The sequence below is a fragment of the Bufo bufo genome, chromosome 2, assembly GCF_905171765.1.
Source record: "Bufo bufo chromosome 2, aBufBuf1.1, whole genome shotgun sequence".
NCBI classification, from domain to species: Eukaryota; Metazoa; Chordata; class Amphibia; order Anura; family Bufonidae; genus Bufo; species Bufo bufo.
Genome location: NC_053390.1, coordinates 309095674 through 309120734, shown reverse-complemented (window position 1 = coordinate 309120734; position 25061 = coordinate 309095674). Strand labels below are relative to the sequence as shown.

The window sequence follows — 25061 nt, the reverse complement described above, 5'->3', positions numbered from 1 at the left end:
TGTTTTGGGGTGTCTTTTTACATATACCCATGCTGGGTGAGATAAATATCTTGGTCAAATGCCAACTTTGTATAAAAAAAATGGGAAAAGTTGTCTTTTGCAAAGATATTTCTCTCACCCAGCATGGGTATATGTAAAATGACACCCCAAAACACATTCCCCACCTTCTCCTGAGTACGGGGATACCAGATGTATGACACTTTTTTGCAGCCTAGGTGGGCAAAGGGGCCCATATTCCAAAGAGCACCTTTCGGATTTCACAGGTCATTTTTTACAGAATTTGATTTCAAACTCCTTACCACACATTTGGGCCCCTAGAATGCCAGGGCAGTATAACTACCCCACAAGTGACCCCATTTTGGAAAGAAGAGACCCCAAGGTATTCGGTGATGGGCATAGTGAGTTCATGGAAGTTTTTATTTTTTGTCACAAGTTAGTGGAATATGAGACTTTGTATGAAAAAACAAACAAAAAAAAACAGCATTTTCCACTAACTTGTGACAAAAAATAAAAAATTCTAGGAACTCGCCATGCCCCTCACGGAATACCTTGGGGTGTCTTCTTTCCAAAATGGGGTCACTTGTGGGGTAGTTATACTGCCCTGGCATTTTCCAGGGGCCCTAATGTGTGGTAAGTAGGTAAATGACCTGTGAAATCCGAAAGGTGCTCTTTGGAATGTGGGCCCCTTTGCCCACCTAGGCTGCAAAAAAGTGTCACACATGTGGTATCGCCGTATTCAGGAGAAGTTGGGGAATGTGTTTTGGGGTGTCATTTTACATATACCCTTGCTGGGTGAGAGAAATATCTTGGCAAAAGACAACTTTTCCCATTTTTTTATACAAAGTTGGCATTTGACCAAGATATTTCTCTCACCCAGCATGGGTATATGTAAAATGACACCCCAAAACACATTGCCCAACTTCTCCTGAGTACGGCGATACCAGATGTGTGACACTTTTTTGCAGCCTAGATGCGCAAAGGTGCCCAAATTCCTTTTAGGAGGGCATTTTTAGACATTTGGATACCAGACTTCTTCTCACGCTTTGGGGCCCCTAGAATGCCAGGGCAGTATAAATACCCCACATGTGACCCCATTTTGGAAAGAAGACACCCCAAGGTATTCAATGAGGGGCATGGCGAGTTTATAGAAATTTTTTTTTTTTGGCACAAGTTAGCGGAAATTGATATTTTTAATTTTTTTCTCACAAAGTCTCCCGTTCCGCTAACTTGGGACAAAAATTTCAATCTTTCATGGACTCAATATGCCCCTCACGGAATACCTGGGGGTGTCTTCTTTCCGAAATGGGGTCACATGTGGGGTATTTATACTGCCCTGGCATTCTAGGGGCCCTAAAGCGTGAGAAGAAGTCTGGAATATAAATGTCTAAAAAAATTTACGCATTTGGTTTCCGTGAGGGGTATGGTGAGTTCATGTGAGATTTTATTTTTTGACACAAGTTAGTGGAATATGAGACTTTGTAAGAAAAAAAAAATAATAATTCTGCTAACTTGGGCCAAAAAAATGTCTGAATGGAGCCTTACAGAGGGGTGATCAATGACAGGGGGGTGATCAATGACAGGGGGGTGATCAATGACAGGGGGGTGATCAGGGAGTCTATATGGGGTGATAACCACAGTCATTGATCATGCCCCTGTAAGGCTTCATTCAGACGTCCGGATGCGTTTTGCGGATCCGATCCATCTATCAGTGGATCCGTAAAAATCATGCGGACGTCTGAATGGAGCTTTACAGGGGGGTAATCAATGACAGGGGGGTAATCAATGACAGGGGGGTGATCAGGGAGTCTATATGGGGTGATCAGGGGCTAATAAGGGGTTAATAAGTGACGGGGGGGGGGGTGTAGTGTAGTGGTGCTTGGTGCTACTTTACTGAGCTACCTGTGTCCTCTGGTGGTCGATCCAAACAAAGGGGACCACCAGAGGACCAGGTAGCAGGTATATTAGACGCTGTTATCAAAACAGCGTCTAATATACCTGTTAGGGGTTAAAAAAAACACATCTCCAGCCTGCCAGCGAACGATCGCCGCTGGCAGGCTGGAGATCAACTCTCTTACCTTCCGTTCCTGTGAGCGCGCGCACCTGTGTGCGCGCGTTCACAGGGAATCTCGCGTCTCGCGAGATGACGCATATATGCGTGACTCTGCGCAGGGCTGCCACCTCCGGAACGCGATCCTGCGTTAGGCGGTCCGGAGGTGGTTAAAGCCAGCCGAGCAGATCAGGAGACAACATCGTGATAATGGACACCGCACAATATAGAACGATGCGCATTAGTCTCCTACGAGACAAAGAAACCTATAAAAGGCTTCAATCTAATCCCACAGGACTATACCAATCACAATTAGTTAAAAGCATATCAAAGAGGGCCTCCTTTTGTGGGGTGGAATGGATGGCAACTTCCAGACTATACCTCTGCATCCAATTGAGCCTTCATCTTCACTGTGAAGTTAAGTTGAACTTCTAGTTGGTTGATAAACTGCTGACATATTGTTGCGAGTCCCCTGATGAGTTGGCCCAAGGCCAAAGCGTTGGAAAAGTTATCTTTATTCATACCAGGGCCCTTGTGGTTGTTTCCTTTCCTCTGACGAAGCTGGGCAGTCAACTGGCGCGGCGCAGGGACAAGAAGGGACATCTTAGGAGTGAGGAGTGACACGGGGGGTCGCCCTTTTGAGGGTGAGCGTTTTTCACCCCCTGTGTAGGGATAGATAGTGTAATTGTAGTAGGGACTTATAGGGGAAGAGACCCAGTACGTGGATCCCCTCCTATCCCCAGCTATACCCTAATCAAGGATCAATTACCTCAGAGAATACTCCTGTGGCATGGTTCAGCAATTTTGAGGTTGCACCATTGTGTGTTATGTGTGTCTGCACCACTGTGTGCGATTGTTTGTTTATTGTCCTACATGTGCAGGCAATGCACGATCTCGGTGGCCTTGCCAACCGCACAGAAAAAAACACAGATAAATCTGTGCAAACGCGACCACCACTGCGGCAGCGGTGGCTGTAACTAATCGAAATAGAAGATACATAGAAGAGCAAGTAGAAACAATGCCTGGCAAATGATTAAAGTAAAAAAGGCAATTGTAAAAGTTTATAACTTTATATTTATATTACAGATGTAGTTGAGTTAACACACATACTTTATGAGACGTGTTATCTAAACTAAATGCGTTAAGCAAACACCTTCAATTGCTTTTCAATGGCTTTTGTTTCAAGATAACGCGGCGAGTTAAGAGTTTGTGTTAACCCTGCTACATCTGTAGTTTAACTATGATCATCACTGAAAAGGCCTAAATTACCAAGCACTCACGGCCCTAACATTTTTATTTGTTGGGCAACCATAACAATTTTTGCAACTATTTTTATACATAGAGCTTTTTAGTAATGTTTTCTAGAGTTCTTTTTCCTTTAGTTAACATTTAAAAATCTTTTTCAGACTAACATATTTTTAAATATGGAAATTGACATCAAGAAAAATTATTAAAATGGGTTCCCTATTTTGTAATGTATAATGTAAAGTTTCGCATAAACAAGTTGGCTACAGTGGAAGTTTCAGTTGGCATAGGCAATTTTTTTTTCTTGTTTCTTATGCTTACAGTCCTGACCTCAGTATCTGAGGAAAGGGATTTAGGAGTAATTATTTCAGAAGACTTAAAGGTGGGAAGACAATGTAATAGAGCAGCACGAAATGCCAGCAGAATGCTTGGATGTATAGGGAGAGGTATAAGCAGTAGAAAGAGTGAAGTGCTTATGCCGCTGTACAGAACACTGGTGAGACCTCACTTGGAGTATTGTGCGCAGTACTGGAGGCCATATCTCCAGAAGGATATTGAAACTCTAGAGAGAGTTCAGAGAAGAGCTTCTAAACTAGTACATGGATTGCAGGATAAAACTTACCAGGAAAGGTTAAAGGACCTTAATATGTATAGCTTGGAAGAAAGAAGAGACAGAGGGGATATGATAGAAACTTTTAAATACATAAAGGGAATCAACTCGGTAAAGGAGGAGAGCATATTTAAAAGAAGAAAAACTACCACAAGAGGACACAGTTTTAAATTAGAGGGGCAAAGGTTTAAAAGTAATATCAGGAAGTATTACTTTACTGAGAGTAGTGGATGCATGGAATAGCCTCCTGCAGAAGTGGTAGCTGCAAATACAGTGAAGGAGTTTAAGCATGCATGGGATAGGCATAAGGCTATCCTTCATATAAGATAGGGCCAGGGACTATTCATAGGATTCAGATATATTGGGCAGACTAGATGGGCCAAATGGTTCTTATCTGCCGACACATTCTATGTTTCTATGTTTCTATGCTATATATTTGGCACAGAATCTGTCTCCAAAAAGGTCATTATTTTGCACTTTTCCACTGTAACTGAGACATCCAAGGACCCCAGGAAAACATCCGCCTGTGGGGCATATGTGGGTCTTCTAAGGATCAGGAGCTCTGCTCTCCTCGAAAATACATTGTTATCTTGTGATCGCCAAATCAATTAGGGGAAGCTGCATATGACTATGCACCGAGAAGAAAAAGCAGAAGTGGTAATAAGCGGTTTCTGTCTTCTCAGACAACCTGCTTCTGCTACAGTACAGGAGCTTTAATCCTTTAGGCCTAATGCACCTGGCCGTGGCTGTATTGCAGCCTGCAAACAGCGGGTCTGTAAAACACGGGCATCGGCAGTGTGCACCCAGCATCACGGATGAGGACCTATTCACTTGAATGGGTCCGCAATCCGGAAGGTCAGTGTGGAACGGAGGCACAGAACCCCATAGAAGCACCACAGAGTGCGTCCATGATTTCTTTCCGTGCCTCCGTACCGCAAAAAAGTAGTGCATGCACTACTTTTTTGCTGTGTCGACCATTGGATGCGGATCGCGGACCCCATTCAAGCGAATGGGGCCGCGTACGCATGCGGCGGCCCTATGGTCGGTGTCTGTGCATTGCAGACCTCAATTTGAATTCTGCAGCACGGGCCCAGCCGTCACACGTTCGTCTGCATGAGGCCTTAAGGACATTGCCATTTTTCACCTTAAGGACCAGGTCAAATTTTGGAAATCTGATGTGTCACTTTATGTGGTAATAACTTTGGAACACTTTTACTTATCCATGCTATTCTGGGAATGTTTTCTCGTGACACCACTTTATGATAGTGGTAAATTTGAGTCACCATTATAAAAAAAAAAAAAAATTTTTTTTACAGAAAATGTGGAAAAATTCATAATTTAGAAAATTTGAATTTCTCTGATTTTCAGCCAGATAGTGATACCTCACAAAATATTTAGTACTTTACATTTCCTTTATGTTGGCATCATTTTGTAGATGTAGTTTTATTTTTTAAGACGTTAAAAGGCTTAGACTTTTAGAAGAAATTCTTAAGGACCAGTTCAGTTATGAAGTCACTTTGTGGGGCTTACATAGTAGCAAACACCCATAAATAGCCCCAATTTAGAAACGACACCCCTCAGGTTATTCAAAACTGATTTTACAATCTTTGTTAACCCTTTAGGTGTTCCACAAGAATTAAAGGAAAATGAAGATGACATTTCTAAATTTCACTTTTTTGTCAGATTTTCCCTTTTTAATCCATTATTCCTGTAACACATCAAGGGTTAACAGCCAAGGAAAACTCAAAATCTATTACCCTGGTTCTGTGGTTTACAGAAACACACTATATGTGGTCATGAGCTTCTGTAAGGGCACATGGCGGGTTGCAGAAGAAAAGGAGCACCATATGTTTTTTGTGGGCAGATTTTGCTGGACTAGTTTTTAGATACCATGTCCCAATTGAAGCCCCTCTGATAATTTTATAGATCAGGTCGTTACGGACACGGCGATACCAAACATGTTTAGTGTTTTTATTTTTAATCAACTATAAATGTGCAGATATAGGGAGAAATTGGATTTTTTATTTTTTAACATTTTTGGACCCAGACCCACTTAGTTCTTGAAGATCCAGTGGGTCTGATGGCTCTTCATTCACAGTAAGCCTGATCAGGCATGGGGCATGGATGGATTGTTTGGGGAGGAAAGGGGGGGGGGTATAAACTACTTTTATGCAGTTTACAAGGTTCTGATTCCCACAGTCATGGACTTTGGGGATCAGAACCATTCAGCCGGCATTAGGATACACTGATTGGCTAGTCAATCAAAGCGATCACCGGCCCGGGACTGCCCTCATTGGCCCCGGGCAGGTAAGCTGAGATCCCTGGCTGTGTGTAACAGCCGGGGTCTCAGCACTGTCACCATGTTTGTAGACATGGTGACCGTTTAATGCCATGACGTGTATACTCGTCATGGAGCACTAAGTAGCAGTGCTCCATGACGAGTATACACAGCATATAGCACTAAGGGGTTTTCTGAAATTTTATACTGATGACCTATTCTAAAGATAGGCCAGTGACGTCACATTCATCATTCATGTGGCCTAGGAGCAGCTCAGTCCCATTCAAGTGAATGCATGAATGAGTTCAATACCAAGTACAGCTGCTATACAATGTACAGCACTGTGCTTGGTGAACAGGGAGAAGGCTCACAGGAGCGCCGGTGACTTCTCAAAACAGCTGATTGGCTGGGATCCCGAGTGTTGGACCCTCACCGATCAGATACTGATGACCTATCCTGAGGATAGGTCATCAGTATAAAAACGTCGGAAGACCTTTTAATCTCGCATCATACATGTAGAGTGCAGATTACTGCGTGGAAAAAAACGCAGCGTAGTACAGTACCAGCAAAATGTATGAGATTGCAGAAATCTCATGTACATTTAGAACATTGTTCCCGTTCAGAAATAGACCTGTAGTGCTGATTTCCAAATCCACAACATGTCAATTATGTTTGCGGTTTTAGCTGCGGATTTCACCCTTTTCCAATAAAAGGTAAGATCTGCAGCAAAACTAAATCTAAGATGGAATTAGGTGGATTTTGGTGTGGATATGTTGCAGACATGCACATAAATCCGCCAGCAATTTCGTGCGGATCCGGTGTACAATCAGCCTATTTGTGTACAGACGGCCTTAAAGGGCATCTGTCAGCAGGTTTGTACCTATGAAACTGGCTGACCTGTTACATGTGCGCTTGGCAGCTGAAGGCATCGGTGTTGTTCCCATGTTCATATGTGCCTTCAGCTGCCAAGTGCACATGTAACAGGTCAGCCAGTTTAAGAGGTGCAAAACTGCTGACAGATGCCCTTTAAATGGGGTTTCCAGCCAATCAAGTCAGTAAAACAACTTTTGCAATGTAGGGACCATTAAAAAGCCAGCTCTGCTGAGGTTCAGATCTATTGTAGTCTAACGTATTTGAGCATAACAGTCCTCAAATTATGCATGTTACCCTGTGAGGTTCACTGGTGTCTTCACTGTAATAACATCAAATGAATGCAGATAATGAGATTTTAAAGGAGCCCATACACATTAGATGCTTGGGTGGTCTTGGCAAAATCAATGGGTTTATCTAAGGTGTGTGGGGGCTCCCCGACTCTCCGCCAGTGGCAGATAACATGTTCTAATGGGACATAAGCTGCAGAGCATGCATGTGTATAGAGGGTTTGAGAGGAATAACTTCGCAGACAGCTATCTAAGGTGTATGGCCACCTTAGGAAACAAAGTCCCATGTCTTAGATTAATATTCTATGGACAATTTACAGTACACTATCACATGAATACAGCTCAATATTTCACTATAAATGCCTTTAATATTGGCTGTTGCTCTCCACTTGGTATAACTTCCCATACAAAGGTCTATGAGAATCTGTATGAATCTGATATTTCACCAATGTTTCTACTTTCAGGTATCTTACAGAGAGAGGAGATGCTGTTGCTAAAGCTTCTAAAGAGACACATGTGGTAATAAATTTTACTAGTTTTTTTATCTTGCATAATCTAATAATCTGTATTGAGAGACCGTACAATTTCCCAATGTAACTGAACAAAGAGCAAGAAGATGACACAGATAGCACACAGCGCAGTTCCCCAGTAGAACGATTCTCTGATAAGGCGAAAGCATACTGCTGAAGATCCTAAATCAGGCATCCTCAAACTGCGGCCCTCCAGCTGTTGCAAAACTACAACTCCCAGCATGCCCGAACAGCATACAGGTATCAGCCTACAGCAGGGCATTGTGGGAGTTGTAGTTTTACAACAGCTGGAGGGCCGCAGTTTGAGGATGCCTGTCCTAAATGCATCAGTTTACATGGGACAACACAGCAGCAGATTGTCGGGAAGGAGGCGTTCCTTCCCGACAACCGCCTGCTCGCTGGTGGAGGTGACCGCTGCATTTACATGCAGCAATCTCCTCCACAGTATGGGGAGGAGCGATCACTAATGCCATCGCTCGTCTCCATACTGACTAGTTGCTTGCCGGCAGCAGATCGTGTTAACAGTGCATGATCTGCTGCCGGCAAACGATAAATAATTTGTGCAGTTACAAAAATTATTACCCGATGAATGAGCGTTTCACGAGGGTGTCTTCGCAGACACAGATGTGTGAATAAGGCTTTTGTCAGTATTGAACCGATCAAATAATTTCAATGCATCATGGGGTGATCGGTGGCACCCTTACACAGGGCGATTATTGGAATTAGTTTTCTGCCCTGATCGTTGCCCCATATAAAGGGACCTTTAATCGTGAAAGTGCAGGTACGTTGTACGTTATTTATGCATTTTATTATGATACTGTATTATGAGCACTTTCTTTTCTCATCCCAGATGGATTACAGAGCTCTGGTTCATGACAAAGATGAAGGTGCATTTGTAGATCTTAAACTAGCTCTGATTGATGTGAGGAACATTTACGTAAGTTTATGCAACTACTTATCTGATCTGTGTTCAATATAATAGTATGGTGCCAAAAACAAAGGGGCACATTTATTAAGACTGGCATTTTAGACGACTGTCTTAATAACCCCTATACCTGGAGGTGGATCCGCCGGAGTTCTGAAGAGGCGCCGGCCTCTACATAACTTCGGCGGATCCTCCACCACTTCTAAACGTAAGACAGCTTCCATTTTCTACGCCTAAAACAGGAGTACAAAATGGTAAATGAGACGGGCCTACTGGCCTGTCCCCTTCCCCGTCCCCTTTTTTAGACCTAGCGTGAGAGGGAAGAACTTGCAGATTGTGGCGCAAAGGATCTTTGCGCCACAATCTGCGCCAAAAATACACTTATTTTAGGCGTATTTCTGTTTGATAAATGACCCTCACAATATTGCAAAGCACCCAGTGAAACTCCAGTGTTGGGATTGTGAGGCCTGACAATCGGTCCCCATACAATCAGAAAGTGATGCCATATACTAGACATATGACTGAAATCATGCTGGCACTGCTCCTTTGTGTATCTACTCACATGGGGATCAGCTCGTTATCGGTCCCTTCATGGTACTCAATAACAGATTATGCCAATAGTACAGTTTATAGAGAAAAACGTGGCACCATCCAATGCAAAATTCTGTTATTAAAACATGGCCACTGGATGCAGACTAACATTGGGTAAATGCCATTTCACATGGCTTGATGCTGCATCCAGGCCCTAGCATGCTTGCAGATCCTACCTCTTTATATACAAAATAATAGGTACAATACTTAAATATAAAAGTAAATGGAGCTGGATCCCACATATAACAAGCAGTGTCAGTATACACTGAAATTAGATACTATATTCTAGACGTATGTCATACTTTCTATAGGAATAATACAAGGGAAAATGAGAGGGGTGGACTGGCTGCTGTGTGCGCTTATGCTCAATCTCCCCCATGTTTCTTTGATCCTGTAACGCTACGGGCAATTCAAAAGGAGTTAGGATCCATTCAGACGTCTGTAGTGCATTGCGGATCCGCAATACACCTGGCCGGCACCCCCATAGAAATGCCTATTCTTGTCCGCAATTGCGGACAAGAATAGGACATGCTCTATTTTCTTGCGGAGCTGCGGACCGGAAGATTGGGGCCGAGCTCCGGAAATGCGGTTGTGAAGAGCACATAGTGTGCTCCCCGCATCTCTTCTAGCCCCATAGAGAATAAATGGGTCCGCACCCGTTCCGGATAATTGATAAAATTCTAATATTGTGCAAAGTTCATTTATTTCAGTAATGCAACTTAAAAGGTAAAACTAACATATGAGATAGACCCATTACATGCAAAGCGAGATATTTCAAGCCTTTATTTGTTATAATTTGGATGATTATGGCTTACAGTTTATGAAACCCCCAAAGTCACAATCTCAGGTACCCTTTGCTCAGGGGGTATGGATTAATTAGCTGACTAGAGTGTGACACTTTGAGCCTAGAATATTGAACCTTTTCTCAAAATTCAAATTTTTCGAGTTTCATCTGTACAAGTCATAAGTAAGGGCTTCTGTCACTAGATTCACTGTAGTAGAACAAGCTGACCTGCAATATTTGTGCAGGTCATTAGAAGCTAGCGGTCTTAATATATGCAGATGAGGCTCTACGAGCAACGGGCGCGTTGCAGTTACTTCTAGAGGCTCTGTCCTCCCTGCTGCGGCCACGCCCCCTGCACTTTGATTGACAGGGCCAGGCTATGTAAATGTCATCACTCCTGGCCTTGACTTTGCCTACTCTCGCACCTTTGCCGTACACTTTAGTACCTGGCTCAGGCGCAGTACAAAGAAAGGCTTGCCCGCAATTCTCCTCTGTACTGTCCTGAAGGGCACAGCAAACGGTACGAGACTAGGAGACGTCAGGGCCAGGAGTGATGACATTTACATAGCCTGGCCCTGTCAATCAAAGTGCAGGGGGCGTGGCCGCAGCAGGGAGGACAGAGCCTCTAGAAGTAACTGCAACGCGCCCGTTGCTCGTAGAGCCTCATCTGCATATATTAAGACCGCTAGCTTCTAATGACCTGCACAAATATTGCAGGTCAGCTTGTTCTACTACAGTGAATCTAGTGACAGAAGCCCTTACTTATGACTTGTACAGATGAAACTCGAAAAATTAGAGGGTCATTTGCATATATGAAAACATTTTTCTCAGAAATAAAGCCACAGATGGGGATGGGACCAAGACCGCTAGCTTCTGATGACCTGCGCACATGTCGCTGGTCAGCCTGTTTCACCACAATGATTCTGGTGACAGAAGCTCTTTAAATAGATAAAATATATACTAATCATGTCACAGTATTTATACCACATAATATCTGCATTTCTTTCAGATTGAAATATTTGATATAATTCTGAAGAATTTTGAGAAAATAACCAACCCTAAAGGAGAAGATACAAATACAATGTACTAACTTTAGTATCTTACCTGGTATCTGGTACTACACAACTCATCGTTTTCCTTCGGATCCTCAGAATTATATTTCCCTCTGCACTCAGTACAGCGAAGTTGTAACAATAAAATAAGAAGGCAGTGGTCCTTTGTTTCCTTTCATATTGTTTACAGTGAATTCTTTAGAATATACAATGTGTTCTATGCTTGCTAGTTTGTAGCTACAGTGGATATTAAGGGGTCATTAGGGACCCCTTTAAGGTACAGTGACAATTTTTTACAATAGAGTGGCGCATGGAAAATCTGCATCATTTACATTAACAGAAAAATGGTTGATATTTCAAAAAAATCTTCTTCTTTTTTAACGCAAACCGCACACAATGTGACACTCGATGTGGATTTTAAATTTGCAGCATGTCAATATGCGCTGTAGATGTCCAGCATAGATTTCACCCTTTAGAATTCTGCTGGAGTACTCATGTGAAGGGGAGACTGAAAAAGCATTAGGGCTCATACACACAGCCGTTGATCACCCGATCCCCAATGCATGGGCAACATCCGTGCCGATTCCAGACCCATTCAATTTGAATGGGTCCGTGGTCTGTCCGCACCCAAAAAAGTAGTGCATGAACTACTTCTTTGTGGTATGGAGGCACTGACAGAAACCCCACGGAAGCCCTCTGTAGTGCTTCCGTAGGGTTCCGTGCCCCCGTTCCGCAACAACCTTATGGATTGCGGACCCTTTCAAGTGAATGGGTCCGCATCTGTGATGCAGGGTGCACACAGCTGGTGCCCGTGTATTGAGGACCCTCTGTTTGCGGGCCACAATACGAAAGGCCGGGCAATGGCCGTGTGCATGAGCCCTTACATAGAGGCCACTGGGGACAGCCTGCATTCAGATTAGGAATAACGCTTTTGAATAAAAGTTCTAATATTAAAACATGTGACATATAATACTACGTACACAGATAACATACAAAAAGCTTCCCTTTTCCTTCTACCCGATTTCATTTCCATACTTTTAGCAAGAAAGTATATACAGACTTTACATATGATCAACGGCCACATTACTAAGCCCCACAGTGATACAGATTTACTAATTCTGTCTAAACGTAGACAGTGTAAACTGACTAGACAGTGTAAATTTGGGTTTCCATGGGGTGGCCAATGGCTGTACAGATTTGCAGGTTAACGGAGATAATTTGTGCAGTCATTGGCCTCTCAGGCGCCCTGTGGAAATCCAGCCAAATTTATCACAGTAGCTCGCACTTTATGATAGGATACCACGTGTCTGAATGCTGGGAGTCCGGCAGCTGGGACCCCCAGAGATCATGAGAACGAAGGTCCCCTTTGTGAATGGAATGGTAAGGTGCATACTACTCCATTCACAAAGGGGACTCTGAGACTTCTGCTTTTATGATCACTGTGGGTGCTATGTTTTTGTTTTTTTTCCCTTCTAAATGACAGACACCTCTCTGGAAACCAACTGACCCCACTAGAATTCACTGACGAATGTTTTTATGCCAGTTCTTGGCTACAAACATTTGCAAGACTTCTGAAGGATAACTTCTTTATTGGATCTTCTATGAATAGACAACATGTTTCGGAGTTGAAAGGACTACTTTTTCTTTCTTTTTTAATCAGATCATTTTTTATTATTAATAGCTTGTTGTATATCATTAAGGTATTTTCATAAAATAAAATACAGATACATTTTTGTTCAGATGAATACAAAGAACAGTATCGTACAGAATTTTAAAATAATTTCCAAGAAAATAGCGCCAATAAGCACAACCCCCAACATCCCCACCCTTCAGCATTGATCGACCACATATGACTTATCATGCTCTTCTCAGCCATTGACTCCAAAGCTTTACAAATTTTGTAGGGCAACCACGTTTTGTGAACACCATTTTCTCATATGTTAGCATCGTGTTTACTTTATTCCGGAACTCCTCCAGTCTCGGGGGCAATGCTTGTATCCAGTGTAACGCTATGAGTTTCCTGGCTACTTATAGTAGTCTTCCCACCGCTATCCTATCTGTTTAATCCACTCCAATCTCGACATATAACCTAAAATACATATCTTCGGCTCCCGTATTAGGAAGGTTCTGTGTATAAGCTCTAGTACATCCGTCTAGAAGCCATCTAATCTTGGGCACTGCCATAGCATGTGTATTAGATCTGCTGGTTCCATCTGACATCTTGGACATTTTGCGTCTGTCCTGATGCCAATACGATGTAACAACACTTGGGTTTTGTAAACCCTATGTATAATAAATAGTTGTGACAATTTCCCACTTTCACTTAAAGATGTTTTTGGTACAGCTTCTAGGATGTCCTCCCATTGTTCTTTGGATATCTCCCCAACATCTTTCTCCCACCCTTTCATTCTGGATAGTGGATATGCTTCCAGGAATTTGTCTAAAAGCATTTGATAGATCATGGATATATGTCCCTTTTTATCTCCTCTCCCAACCATCAACCGTAAGGCAGTGTCTCTGTGTATCACAATATTATTTTTATGCATTTCATTAAATGCATGCCTTATTTCTAAGTATTGATAAAAGCTGCTTTTTGGTAAATTGTAGGTTCCTTGTAAATTGGTGAACGTTCTAAGCACCCCCCTGCCCAATCTGGTCACTCCTTTATTCTGCCAGGTTTTAAATCCCTTTAGAGGGAGGAATTCTGGGAGTAAGTGGTTATTCCATAAGGGGGTAAGCTCTGTTACCCCAATGGCCCCTCTCAATTGTTTTGACTTTTCCCATACTTTCCTCATCAGTCGTATAAGTAGAGTACGTTTATCTACAATCGGTAGTCTCGACCCTTCTAATATCCACCCTTCCTTCCACCCAATTTATGTCGCAATATTTGGCCTGTCATATCCGTTATGCCCGGATCTATCCACCCCCTGAAATGCTGACATTGGGCCGCCAGATAGTATATCCAGGGATTGGGCAATGACAGGCCCACCGCTGTTTTAGCATGTTGTAAGGTTTCCATTTTAATTCTAGATGGACCTCTCCTCCATACCAGCTCCCTGAAAATAGAATTGATTCTCTGGAACCTATTTAGTGGTAACCATATCGGGGCGTTATGAAGCACGTATAATAGTTGGGGCATCATAATTATTTTTAAGAGGTTAACTCTGCCAACTACCGACAGGAACAGTTTACACCACGTCCTATTCTGGATTTTAAACTTTGCAAGCAACGGTGTTAGATTTATCTCCTCAAAGTCTTCCAGCCTAGGAGATATGTTAATCCCAAGGTAATTGATGGTTTTAACACAAGGAATATTGTTTTCCTAAGCAACTTTCAAGGAAATTTGACCATCCAGAAACATAAGCGCTGATTTATGCCAGTTTATAGTCAACCCAGACATCTTACCGAAACTGCCAATTAGCGACATGGCCTCTGACAGAGATGCCGACGTATCCCCCAAAAATAGCTGAGTGTCATCAGCGTACATAGCTATTTTATTGTGGACTGATCCATATTTAAACCCTTGGATTCCTGGGGAGCAGCTTGTTGCTGCTGCAAGTGGCTCGATCGCTATTGCAAACAATAGGGGGGACCGTGGGCATCCCTGTTGAGTCCCCCTAGCCAGCCTAAACAGTGAAGAGATTCCCCCATTGGCTCTAATGCGCGCTCTTGGATCTGAATATAGCGTTTGCACCCATTTAATAAAACACTAAACAAAACCCATTGCCCTTAGCGTACACCACAGATATCCCCATTCTATGCTATCGAATGCCTTAACGGCGTCTAGTGACAGGATTGCCCTATCTCCCCCATTATCCGCCCCAATCTGTATACTAGTGAAGACTCTACGTATATTAATAGAGGTGGATTTTTGGGGCATGAATCCCGTCTGGTCGGAGTGTATTATGGACAATATCACTTTAGATAGTCTTGTCGCAAATGCCTTGGCCAGTATCTTGACATCCGCCGGGTCGGGTATTTTGGAATCCTTCCCAGGCTTGGGTAACACCACAATAAGTGCTTCCTGCATGGAATCAGGGAGATAGCCCACCTCTAAGGAATGCTGAAGAACCTTCAGCAGCTCAGGGAATAACACCCCTCAGAATTTTTTATAGACCTCGGTCGGGAGCCAGTCAGTGCCTGGAGCCTTATCATTTTTGTCATGGTATTTAATGCTATATCAAATTTTTCCAGGCTTAAAGGGGCTTCTAACATTTCCCTGTCTTCTCGTGATAATTTGGGTAGATCAATCCTGCCCAGAAACTCCACGCTCTCTGCCTCTGTACATGATGATTTGGATGTATATAGAGAAGAGTAAAAGCACTCCAGAGTCTCCAGGATCTCCCCTGTACCCTTCCTACTCTGCCCTTGCTCAGCCTAAGAAATTACCGAAAGCAGATGCCCTACTTTTTCTCCTTCCGTGGAAAAGCGTTGTTTGTAAAATTGCCTCTATCTGCCACTTGCAGCAAATGACATCTTAAGTCCTCCTGTGCTATCTTTTAAGTGTGTACTAGAGGGCAATGAGGGAGCCAAAACAAATGCCAGCTCAGCTTCTTTAACCTTCTTATGCATACGGACGTCTACGTCCCTAGATCGGGTTTTATGTTTACTAATAGATTGGATCAATATCCATCTTAAAAAGCTCTTCATGGCATCCCATATAGTATGCATAGAGGCCGTACCTGCATTAAGGGAAAAATATTCCCTCAATGCATCCTCAACTTCCTTCATGTCCCCCAGTACTTGCAGCCAGAAAGCATAACACTTCCACATCTTGGGTCCCAGACTAGTACCTGTGGATAAGGATAGTTCCATTTTCAACGGGGAATGGTCCAAAAGGGATCTAGGGAGGTAATCCGTGGAGTGTATTAACGGGAACATACTGTTATTGATTAGGGCCAGATCTATTCTTGATAAGGAGGAGTACGTGGACGAGTTACATGAAAAGCTAAGTTCCGCCGGATGTTGTAGCCTCCAAATATCTAAAAGTCCTACCTCCCTCATAATGGTATGTAAGGGAGATGGACCCGGTTGTCTGCCCGTATTATGTACTCTACATCTGTCTATCCTCTCATCTGTTACATTATTAAAGTCACAAATTATTATCCAAGGAATCCCTGCATATTGAGCCAGGATATCTAATATAAGTCTCAGGGGGACCACTGAAAAAGGAGGGGGAATATATACCACTACCAAAATCATTCTCACTCCATCCACATTACAGAGTAAACATATGAACCTCCCTTAAGAGTCAACATGTTCCCGCATACATTCAAACCGCATGCTTTTATGTATCAAGATGCTGACCCCTCTGGAATGTGAGGAAAATACAGCATACGCCGAGAAGCCCACCCATGTATTCTTTACATTGTACAGTGACTGCTTAGTCAAGTGGGTCTCTTGTAGACAGTATAATGCTGGATGAAACCTCAGCAAGTAATTAAACATACTCTGGCGTTTAATCGCATCGGCCATTCCCCTCACATTCCAGCTAATTATTTTAGTCATATGAGTCATCATTACCCGGGATCCACTGGGCACTCAACCCCTGCCCTACTTCCAAAGGCTATTCTATGCTGAAGTGTGTTAACCCCTCCCTCCCGCCTAATTTAGCCCCCCTACTAGCAAACTTCAAGTAGAGTAACCAGTAATTGACCCCATAACCCGCCCAACATGAGTGAACATCCCCAAACCTGCCCAACATAATACGCAGCATAACCCAGTCTTGCATAAAATAATTGCATGGACTCGAGTCTTTTGAGACAGTCCCACAGGTTACTCACGCTCCTGCTGTTAGGCTGCTGTTGGTACCTTTCATGCAAAACTTAAGGTCCCTTTCAGGTCTGCATTTCTGGAGCCGTTTTATCCTTTTCCCTCTGTAACATAAGGAATTAAACAGAACGAGAAGGGAAAAGGAAGGGAGATAAACCATATAACAAAAGGGGTCATCCCCAGCTAGGATGAAAAAATATATAAACAATGCATTAAGTCCACTCTTTCACTGGGTCTTCTTATCCTCAGGTGCCAGTGTCTTTTGTCTTCAATTGATTCTCATGTAGATCCAGCCATTTCAGCGCCTCCTCCGGATCTTCAAAGAATTGTGTGGTTTCCAAAGCCGCCACCCTCAATTTTGCCGGGAACATCATGAAATATGGAATCTATGAGATTTCACAGTCTCCTTTTAATATCTAGAAACCACGCCCTTCTTTTCTGAACTTCTGTGGGGTAGTCAGGGAAAAATTAAATCTGTACTCGTATTGGAGTGAGCTGGCGGGATGACGTGAGTACGTCACGTCTCGCTCTTCCCCATTGCTGACCTCCCCCTTCCAGGCTCCCCGCTCCATCCGAACAGCTGATGTCGAACAGCTGATGCCCCGAGTTGTGAGCTGCGCCGCTGCACTTCACCTGGTTTGGTCGCCGGGTTGCTTCTGCCCGTTGTTGGAGGACGCCTGGCTGCTGCTGCTGCTCCGTCTTCTTTTTCGGCTGTGGGTGCCGCTCTCCTGCTCTGCCCCGGGTTCCGGCTTCCTCGCTCCTCCATTTACTGTCCTCGTTTGTTGCTGCTCCGCCTGCTGTATCTCTCCACTGGTTCCGACTAATTGGCTTTGCCTGGGTGCCTGCTCTGCCTGCTGCCTTGTTGCTCTTCTCGTCACTGGATTGCTTGCTTCGCCGGACTCCACCTTGCCGCTTTTGCCTGCCATCGGACTGCCTGTCACTCTGTTGGATACCTTGCTGCCACTTCACACGATATTGCTGTCTCCCCTTCCCTCCGGCTTTGATCCGCTGCCACAGTTACGGCGTGTATCGGGACTAAGGCTCCGGACACGTGAGAACAGAAACCCTATTCATTCATTCATTCATTCTATACCTGCCGTACTGTTGGTTTCCCCGCTATACTGCTGTAAAGAGGAGGATAGTAGTGTATACTGCTGTAAAGAGGGGATAGATTTTTGTTGAAATTTGTGTCGTTTAAAAAAAAAAAAAAAAAGAAGAAAGAAGAAAGGGGGAGAGGACAGGAAAAGGGCTAAAAGGTGGAAGACTATTAGGGGAGAAAAAGAAATAAAGGGAGATATAAAAGAGAGTATAAATCATAAGAAAAGATAAAGGTGAGGATATGGCGAGGTAGGGGAAAAAGGGGTAATATAAAATATAAAAAAAGGGAAAAAAAGTTGTGAAAAAAATAAAAATAAAAACCTAGCAGGGGGAAAAGGGAAAGGAAAACTCAAGTAGAAGGAAAAAAAGGGGGAGAAAAAAAAAAAAGGGAAAATTGGCGAGAATGGCCCCAAAGCGACGTTCAGTGGATTCCTCTGTAATTAAGCTTGGGGCTAAGACCCCAGAGAATAAAATCGATAAGTTTCTGAAATCGCCCTTTTTAAATGAAAAGAATCCAGCTAAAACTAAACCGCCTGCTAAGTTGAAAAAATTTGCTTAAACTTCCCAAAATGATGAACTTTCTGAGGATGGACTGGTGGATGCAGACCATGAGGTAGGCGATGAATGTCTCTCTGCACAAATGCGAACTGAATACGACCCATCTGTCTTGGACAAAATCCTATGCGCTGTGGAAAACAATGGCACTTTAGTGCAAGGAATGTCCACTCAATTGGGGTCAGTGCAGAGCGATATTTCACTAATAAGAGAAGATCTAGTAAAGATTCGGGATCGAGTCCTCAGTGTGGAAAAAACTGTTGACTCCTTGCAAACTGACATGGGCACGTTAAAATCTAAAACTCTGCTTCTTGCCTCAGAAAATCAAGCTCTTCAAAACAAGTTAGAGGACCTAGAAAATAAGTCAAGGCGCAACAACGTCCGCATAATTGGTTTTCCAGAAGGAGTTGAAGGCTGACATCTAGAGGAACAACTTAAAGATGTGGTTATGCATAGTCTTGGCAGCGATAATTTCTCGTCTATGTTTCAAATAGAAAGAGCCCACCGAATTCCAGGAGGGAAACCTACTCCAGGGAGACCGCCGCGCGCAATTTTAATCAAATTATTACTGTCCGCGGATAGAGACATGATCTTGAAAAGAGCAAGAGAATGCACACCCATTGAATATCAGGGCACTAAATTGCTCTTCTTTCCTGATTTTGCGCGGCAGACCCAGGAAAGAAGAAGAAACTTCATAGAGATAAAGAAACGTTTGGCGGCTAAGGAGATTAAATACTCCCTACAGTATCCAGCGAAACTAAGAGTAATTCATAACAAGCGTTAGATTGGATGGACCAAATAGGCATTTGAAATTGCGCACTATTATGATTGAAGGGATGGATGGGAGGGGGGCTAGGCTGGGGGAGAACGGCCAGAGGTTCGCTGACTAGTTCGGGCGGATCAAGGGAAAGGGGGGGGGGAGGGAACCCACCTTGCAGGAACGGGGTTTTTTTTTTTTCCTCTCTTGGTTTTTTTTTTTTTTTTTTTTTTGTTGTGATTGATGTCCACTAGAATTGTAGCTTGGAACGTCAGAGGACTTGGGGAAAGAGTTAAAAGGCAAGCGATCATGGATGCATTAAAAAGATATCTTCCAGCAATTATCTGTATAGTAGAAACTCATCTAACCAAAGAAACCCTGTTCCGTCTGACAACGGGATGGCAGTCTCAATCGTATCATTCCACCTTTAGTGGCTCTTCTAGGGGTATTTCGGTTCTTATTCATAACTCCATAGATTTCACCCTTATAAAATCCCATATAGATGATCAGGGCAGATTTATCTTCTTGCACGGCAAGCTGCACGGCTACAGTTATATCCTCGCTTTTTTCTATATACCTCCGCCATTCTCAATGTATCCACTGCTTCAGTTAATGCTTTTTTTTTAAAAGAGACCAGAATGTCGTTTAATCCTGATGGGGGATTTTAACGCGGTTATGGACCCCAATAAAGATAGATTTTCATTAGATGCGGAAAGGGGGAGGAATTTTTGTAATTCCCCGCTGCCTCAATTCTGTTCAGAGGTGGGAGTGGTGGATATATGGGAACATCTTGGCGGAGGAAAGAGAGTATATTCCTGTGTCAGCAGGGGTGGCAGAGCAATGTCTAGGATCGACTTAGCATTCACCAACGAGAGCAACTTGAGTAATATCCGCAAGATGCGATACGGAGTAAGAACAGTTTCGGACCACTCACCCGTACTAGTTGAGGTTCGCACCGGGGAGATTAAGTATACTAGGGGGCTAGGATTTAAGTTGAATCCATATTGGCTCACTATTATGGACAATCTTCAGTCGATTAAACTACTGATGTCCTTCTTTTGGGAGGTGAATCTTCCCTCTGCCAACATCAATATAGTATGGGATGCCTTGAAAGCATATTTGAGGGGGGTTTTTATAAGTGAGATTGCCGCAGCAAAGAGAACATTTAGGAAGAAAGAGGAGGAATTGGTCAAGATTGCTGCACTCACAACTGAGCGATATGCTAGCCACCCTACTGAGCATAACAGGGAAGAGATGCAGAAGGCTAGCTGTTCTCTGGAGAAATATGTAACAGAGAAAGCAAACCATAGGGTATTTTTTAAGGGGCTCAATTATTTCATCGAGTCTGGACGTCCAGGTAAGCTTTTAGCTAGAATAATTACACAACAAGACAAGAAAAAACAATCTATTATTGCGATCCGTAACGCAGAGGGCGAAACTATAACAGATTCAGAGGGAATTGGGAATACCTTTTTACAATACTTTGCTCAGATATATAGATCCTCCCCTGGTTTGTCATCTGAACTGGCGATGCGGTTCCTGGAGAAAATTCCACTTTCTACTTTAAATGAAGTTCAAATAGAATATCTGGAGGAGGAGTTGTCTCTTGTGGAGCTGCAGGAGGCCCTTGGGTCTGTCTCAGGGAACTCATCGCCAGGAGTAGATGGCCTTCCATACGAGGTCTATCGCAAGTATAGTGATGTGATCCTCCCCCAGCTGTTAGAGGTTTTCTCCCAAGCAATACAGGGAGGGAGACTACCATACTCTATGATGGAGGCTCTTATTGTTTTAATTCCAAAAAAGGATAAAGACCCGGCAGAATTGAGCTCCTATAGACCAATAGCCTTATTAAATACCGACGCTAAGTTACTATCAAAAGTTTTGGCTAGGAGGCTTTTGCGGGTTATTCACCCAGATCAAAACGGCTTTATGTCAAATAGGGGCACCCATCACAATTTGCATAGGCTATTTATGAATATTCAGTCCCCGGGGTGCGGCGCCCTCTCCATCCTGTCGCTGGATGCTACTAAAGCCTTCGACAGGGTGGAGTGGATTTTTCTCTGGGAGGTAATGAAAAAAATGGGCTTTGGCCCAAGATTTATGGCGATGGTCCAGTTACTTTATAATTCCCCAGTTGCCAGGATTAGGATCAATGATTCGACGACAGAGAGTTTTACTTTGGGTAGAGGCACCCGTCAAGGCTGTCCCCTTTCCCCTCTTCTATTTAATATTTATATCGAACCTTTAGCGGCCATGATAAGACAGGACTCGGAGGTGGCCGGTTTTGGCATAATGGGGAAGCATGACCGTGTATCCCTTTACGTAGATGATATTCTGGTTTTTATGCATCAAACAGACACCACTCTCCCTCGCATAATGGACCTGGTTGGTCATTTTTCCGATTTGTCTGGACTTGAGATCAACTGGGAGAAGACCGTCCTCCTTCCTATAGACGAGTTGCGAGGCGAATCTAATAATCAGTTAATGATCTCTGATTCAATAAAGTACCTGGGGATAACAGTTTCTGCCAAACCTCAAGAATATTTACAACTTAACTTGATTCCTTTGTTGATGAAGTTAAGAGCCAAAATTAAGATATGGCAAAAAATTCTGCCAGCAAGAGCGGACAGAATTTCGTTAATAAAAATGGTAGTGCTGCCCCAGGTTCTTTATGTCCTGTGCAACTCGCCTGTATGGATCACAGACAAGTACTTCAGATTGATAGAGCGGATGCTCAATGATTTACTATGGGGGAGGAAGCGTGTGAGACTGAAGGCACTTTATTTTTCCATGCCCTACAATCGGGGAGGTCTTAACCTGTCCTATTTTAGGGGCTACTTTGTGGCCTCCCAACTCTGCCTTTTTAATGATTGGGAAAATAGTCCGTTCTGCAGTAAAGTGGTGAAAGATGCAGGTTTTTCCGATTTTTTCACCGTACTGGAATCTGATTATCTATCAAACACACTGAGCGGGTACACTTTCTTCTGCAGACTAGCTATAAAGACTTGGTCGGCCATAAGGAGCTGGTGTGGAGTTAAGGCATCACTTATCTGCACCCCATTATGGTATAACCCAAAACTTTTTAATCTAAATGATTTAAGCTGCCGCCAGTATTGGAGGACCAAAAATGTGCAGTACTTACATCAAGTAGTCAGGGGTGGACAAATTTTGCCCCTCATGGAATTAAGGGCAAATTTAGGTGAGGTGGCTTGGTATGCATATTTTCAATTGAGGTCAGCACTTTCTAGCACTCTGAATAGTCACTTCTTTACTATAGATACTCCTGTATTTCTACAGGATTTAATTTGTAAGAAAACTGTCACGAGAATTAAACTATCTCACTGTTATAGACACTTAATGGATAATTTTTTTTTTTATGTTCTCTCTCCAGGACAGAGAGCCTGGTCTTCTCTCCTTTCAGAGGTGGGCCCTCCAAACTGGGAGAATATAGGGGAAAGCTTAAAGCTGGTTTCACATAATTTCAACCACACTGTTGTACAATTTAATATTCTGCACAAAATTTATGTGACACCCATATGGTTATATAGAAGAGGACTCAGGGCCTCCTCTGACTGCCCCCGTTGTGGCGATCCCGAGGCAGATCACCTACATCTGTTCTGGGACTGCCCAATGGTGAGTAGGTATTGGAGCTTGGTCCAAAAGAACCTGGCGCGTAAACTTAAAATTGTTGTTCCTTTGTCCCCCAGGATATGGGTCCTGGGAGATTTATCTGAGGTTAATTATCAACCCATAAAAAGCCATTTGTTGATTAAGGTGATGTTCTTAGCTAGGCTCCTGATTTCTAGATCATGGTTTTGCTCTTCCGCTCCAGACTGTAATAACTGGCTGGGCTTGGTTGAGAAAGTGAAAAGCTACGAGAAGATCCTGCACAAACAAAGAGGATCCTACTTAAAGTGGAATAGTTTATGGAAAGATTGGGACATGGTTAATTAATTAGGATCCTTCTTTCCTTTGCTTTGTTGTTCTTTTTTTCTTTTTTTTCCTTTTCCTGCAAGGTGGGTTGGTGGGGGGAGCTGGGTAAAATTCTATTTGTCCGGTCTTTTCTATATGTATTCTATTGATGAAGACTGTGAAGGTACACTCGAGCACAGGAGGGTCTCTAGGACTGTTGGAGGGGGGACTTCCTGGCATTAAATAATGGTTGGAATTCTCATCTACTCATAATATCGAGCGGTATACGGGCAGGGGATCGGGGCTCGGAACCCGGGGGCGTCCGGGTATCGGGCGCGACTCAGGGTACGTCTCTTCCCGTCAGACATGAGGTTCGACTGCGGGCAGTGATGTGACACACGTGGTGGGCGCGCTACTATGTGTTCCCTTAAGGAGACAGAGGGGGGTCTCTGGCTCTGTTTTTTGTTTATATTCTCTTTAACTGCCCGGTGACTGCCGAGTGATACTCGAGTCGAGTTTTCTGCCTTATGAGATATCAATGTGAATACACGTGAGGTACGGCGAATCACGGTACGGATATTCAATTTAATCATATGGGGATGAGGCAGTAAAATATGCGAGTGGGTTTTCTACCACTGTAGTAAAAGACTGCTGGACCCCCTTTTCCGGTTTCTGTTTTATCAAAAGCTTGCGATTAAAGATCGCTGTAAGCTCGCCTCTTAGGCAGTATGTGAGTATCAAGCGTTCGGCCACATGAGTGCCAATCCTTCCGTTCGTGCTTACCCATGTCTGGGGGAGGGCGTGCGCGAGTGGCGCTCGCTGCTTGGAGGCTGTCTGGACTTCAGGCCTTTTATCCCTGCCGTTTATAGAGAACTTGGGCTAAATGGGATGCTTTGTCAATCTGCTTTATTAAGCTCTGGATGTCGGGTGAGTCCTGCCTTCCTCCCCAGTAGGAGACCTCCACTTGATTTTTAAATGTTGACATTATTATGGACACTTGTATGTAATTATTGTTAATTATGTCCACAGATTAGAATTGGCGGATTTATGGATTTTATAATATCAAATATGTAATATGGATTTAAATTTTGTATTATAATAATAAAATATAAAAAAAAAAAAAAATGTACTCCATTAATAAATAAGTCTGGATGGTCTCGTGTTTGTCGCAATATATTGTCTCTATCTTTTTAGTGAAGTATTTTAGCTAGAATTGGGCGTGGTGGTCTCCGTGGGCGGAGCGGTCTCGTGGGCACCCTGTGCGCCCTTTCTACAGCATATAGTGACGATAGTCCCTTGTCTTGGAACTTTTGCGATATCCACTTTTCAATAAAATCAGTAGTATTAACTCCTTCCGCTTTTTCCGGGACCCCCACAATTCTAATGTTGTTGCATCGTGACCTATTTTCCAGGTCATCTGTTTTGGCAAATAAAGCAGCAATATCGCGAGCAGTCGACTTGGCCGCCATTTTGAGAGGGCCCATCTCATCTTCCAGGCCAGTGGTTCTTTCTGCAATCTTATGCACATCATTTCTTATAAGCAGTAAATCTTCTCTTAAGCCCCCCACTTGCAATGATAGGGATTTGAGAGTGTTGTTGCATTGTGCCACTACCAACATCACATCTTGAAGGGAAGGTTCCTTCTCAGGGGAAGCGTGTCTATCCCTGGTTGCCCGGTCTTGCTTACCAGGAGTTGCCTGCGCCTTGGCCCCTTTTTCTCTCTTTTCATCACCAGAGGATCTTTC

At 43.4% G+C, this 25061-nt stretch overlaps 1 protein-coding gene across 2 annotated transcripts in view; it reads left to right on the top strand.

The window, feature by feature from the left end:
* The window catches only part of PSME2 (proteasome activator subunit 2), a 56741-nt gene extending 45341 nt beyond the window's left edge, over positions 1 to 11400 (top strand). For both annotated transcript variants that reach the window (XM_040416917.1, XM_040416916.1), the window contains 3 exons: positions 7805 to 7859; positions 8721 to 8807; positions 11180 to 11400. In XM_040416917.1, coding sequence (XP_040272851.1) covers positions 7805 to 7859; positions 8721 to 8807; positions 11180 to 11260 — 223 coding nt within the window. In that variant the 3' untranslated portion in view covers positions 11261 to 11400. The remainder of the gene's footprint in view (positions 1 to 7804; positions 7860 to 8720; positions 8808 to 11179) is intronic.
* Positions 11401 to 25061: the final 13661 nt, after the last annotated feature.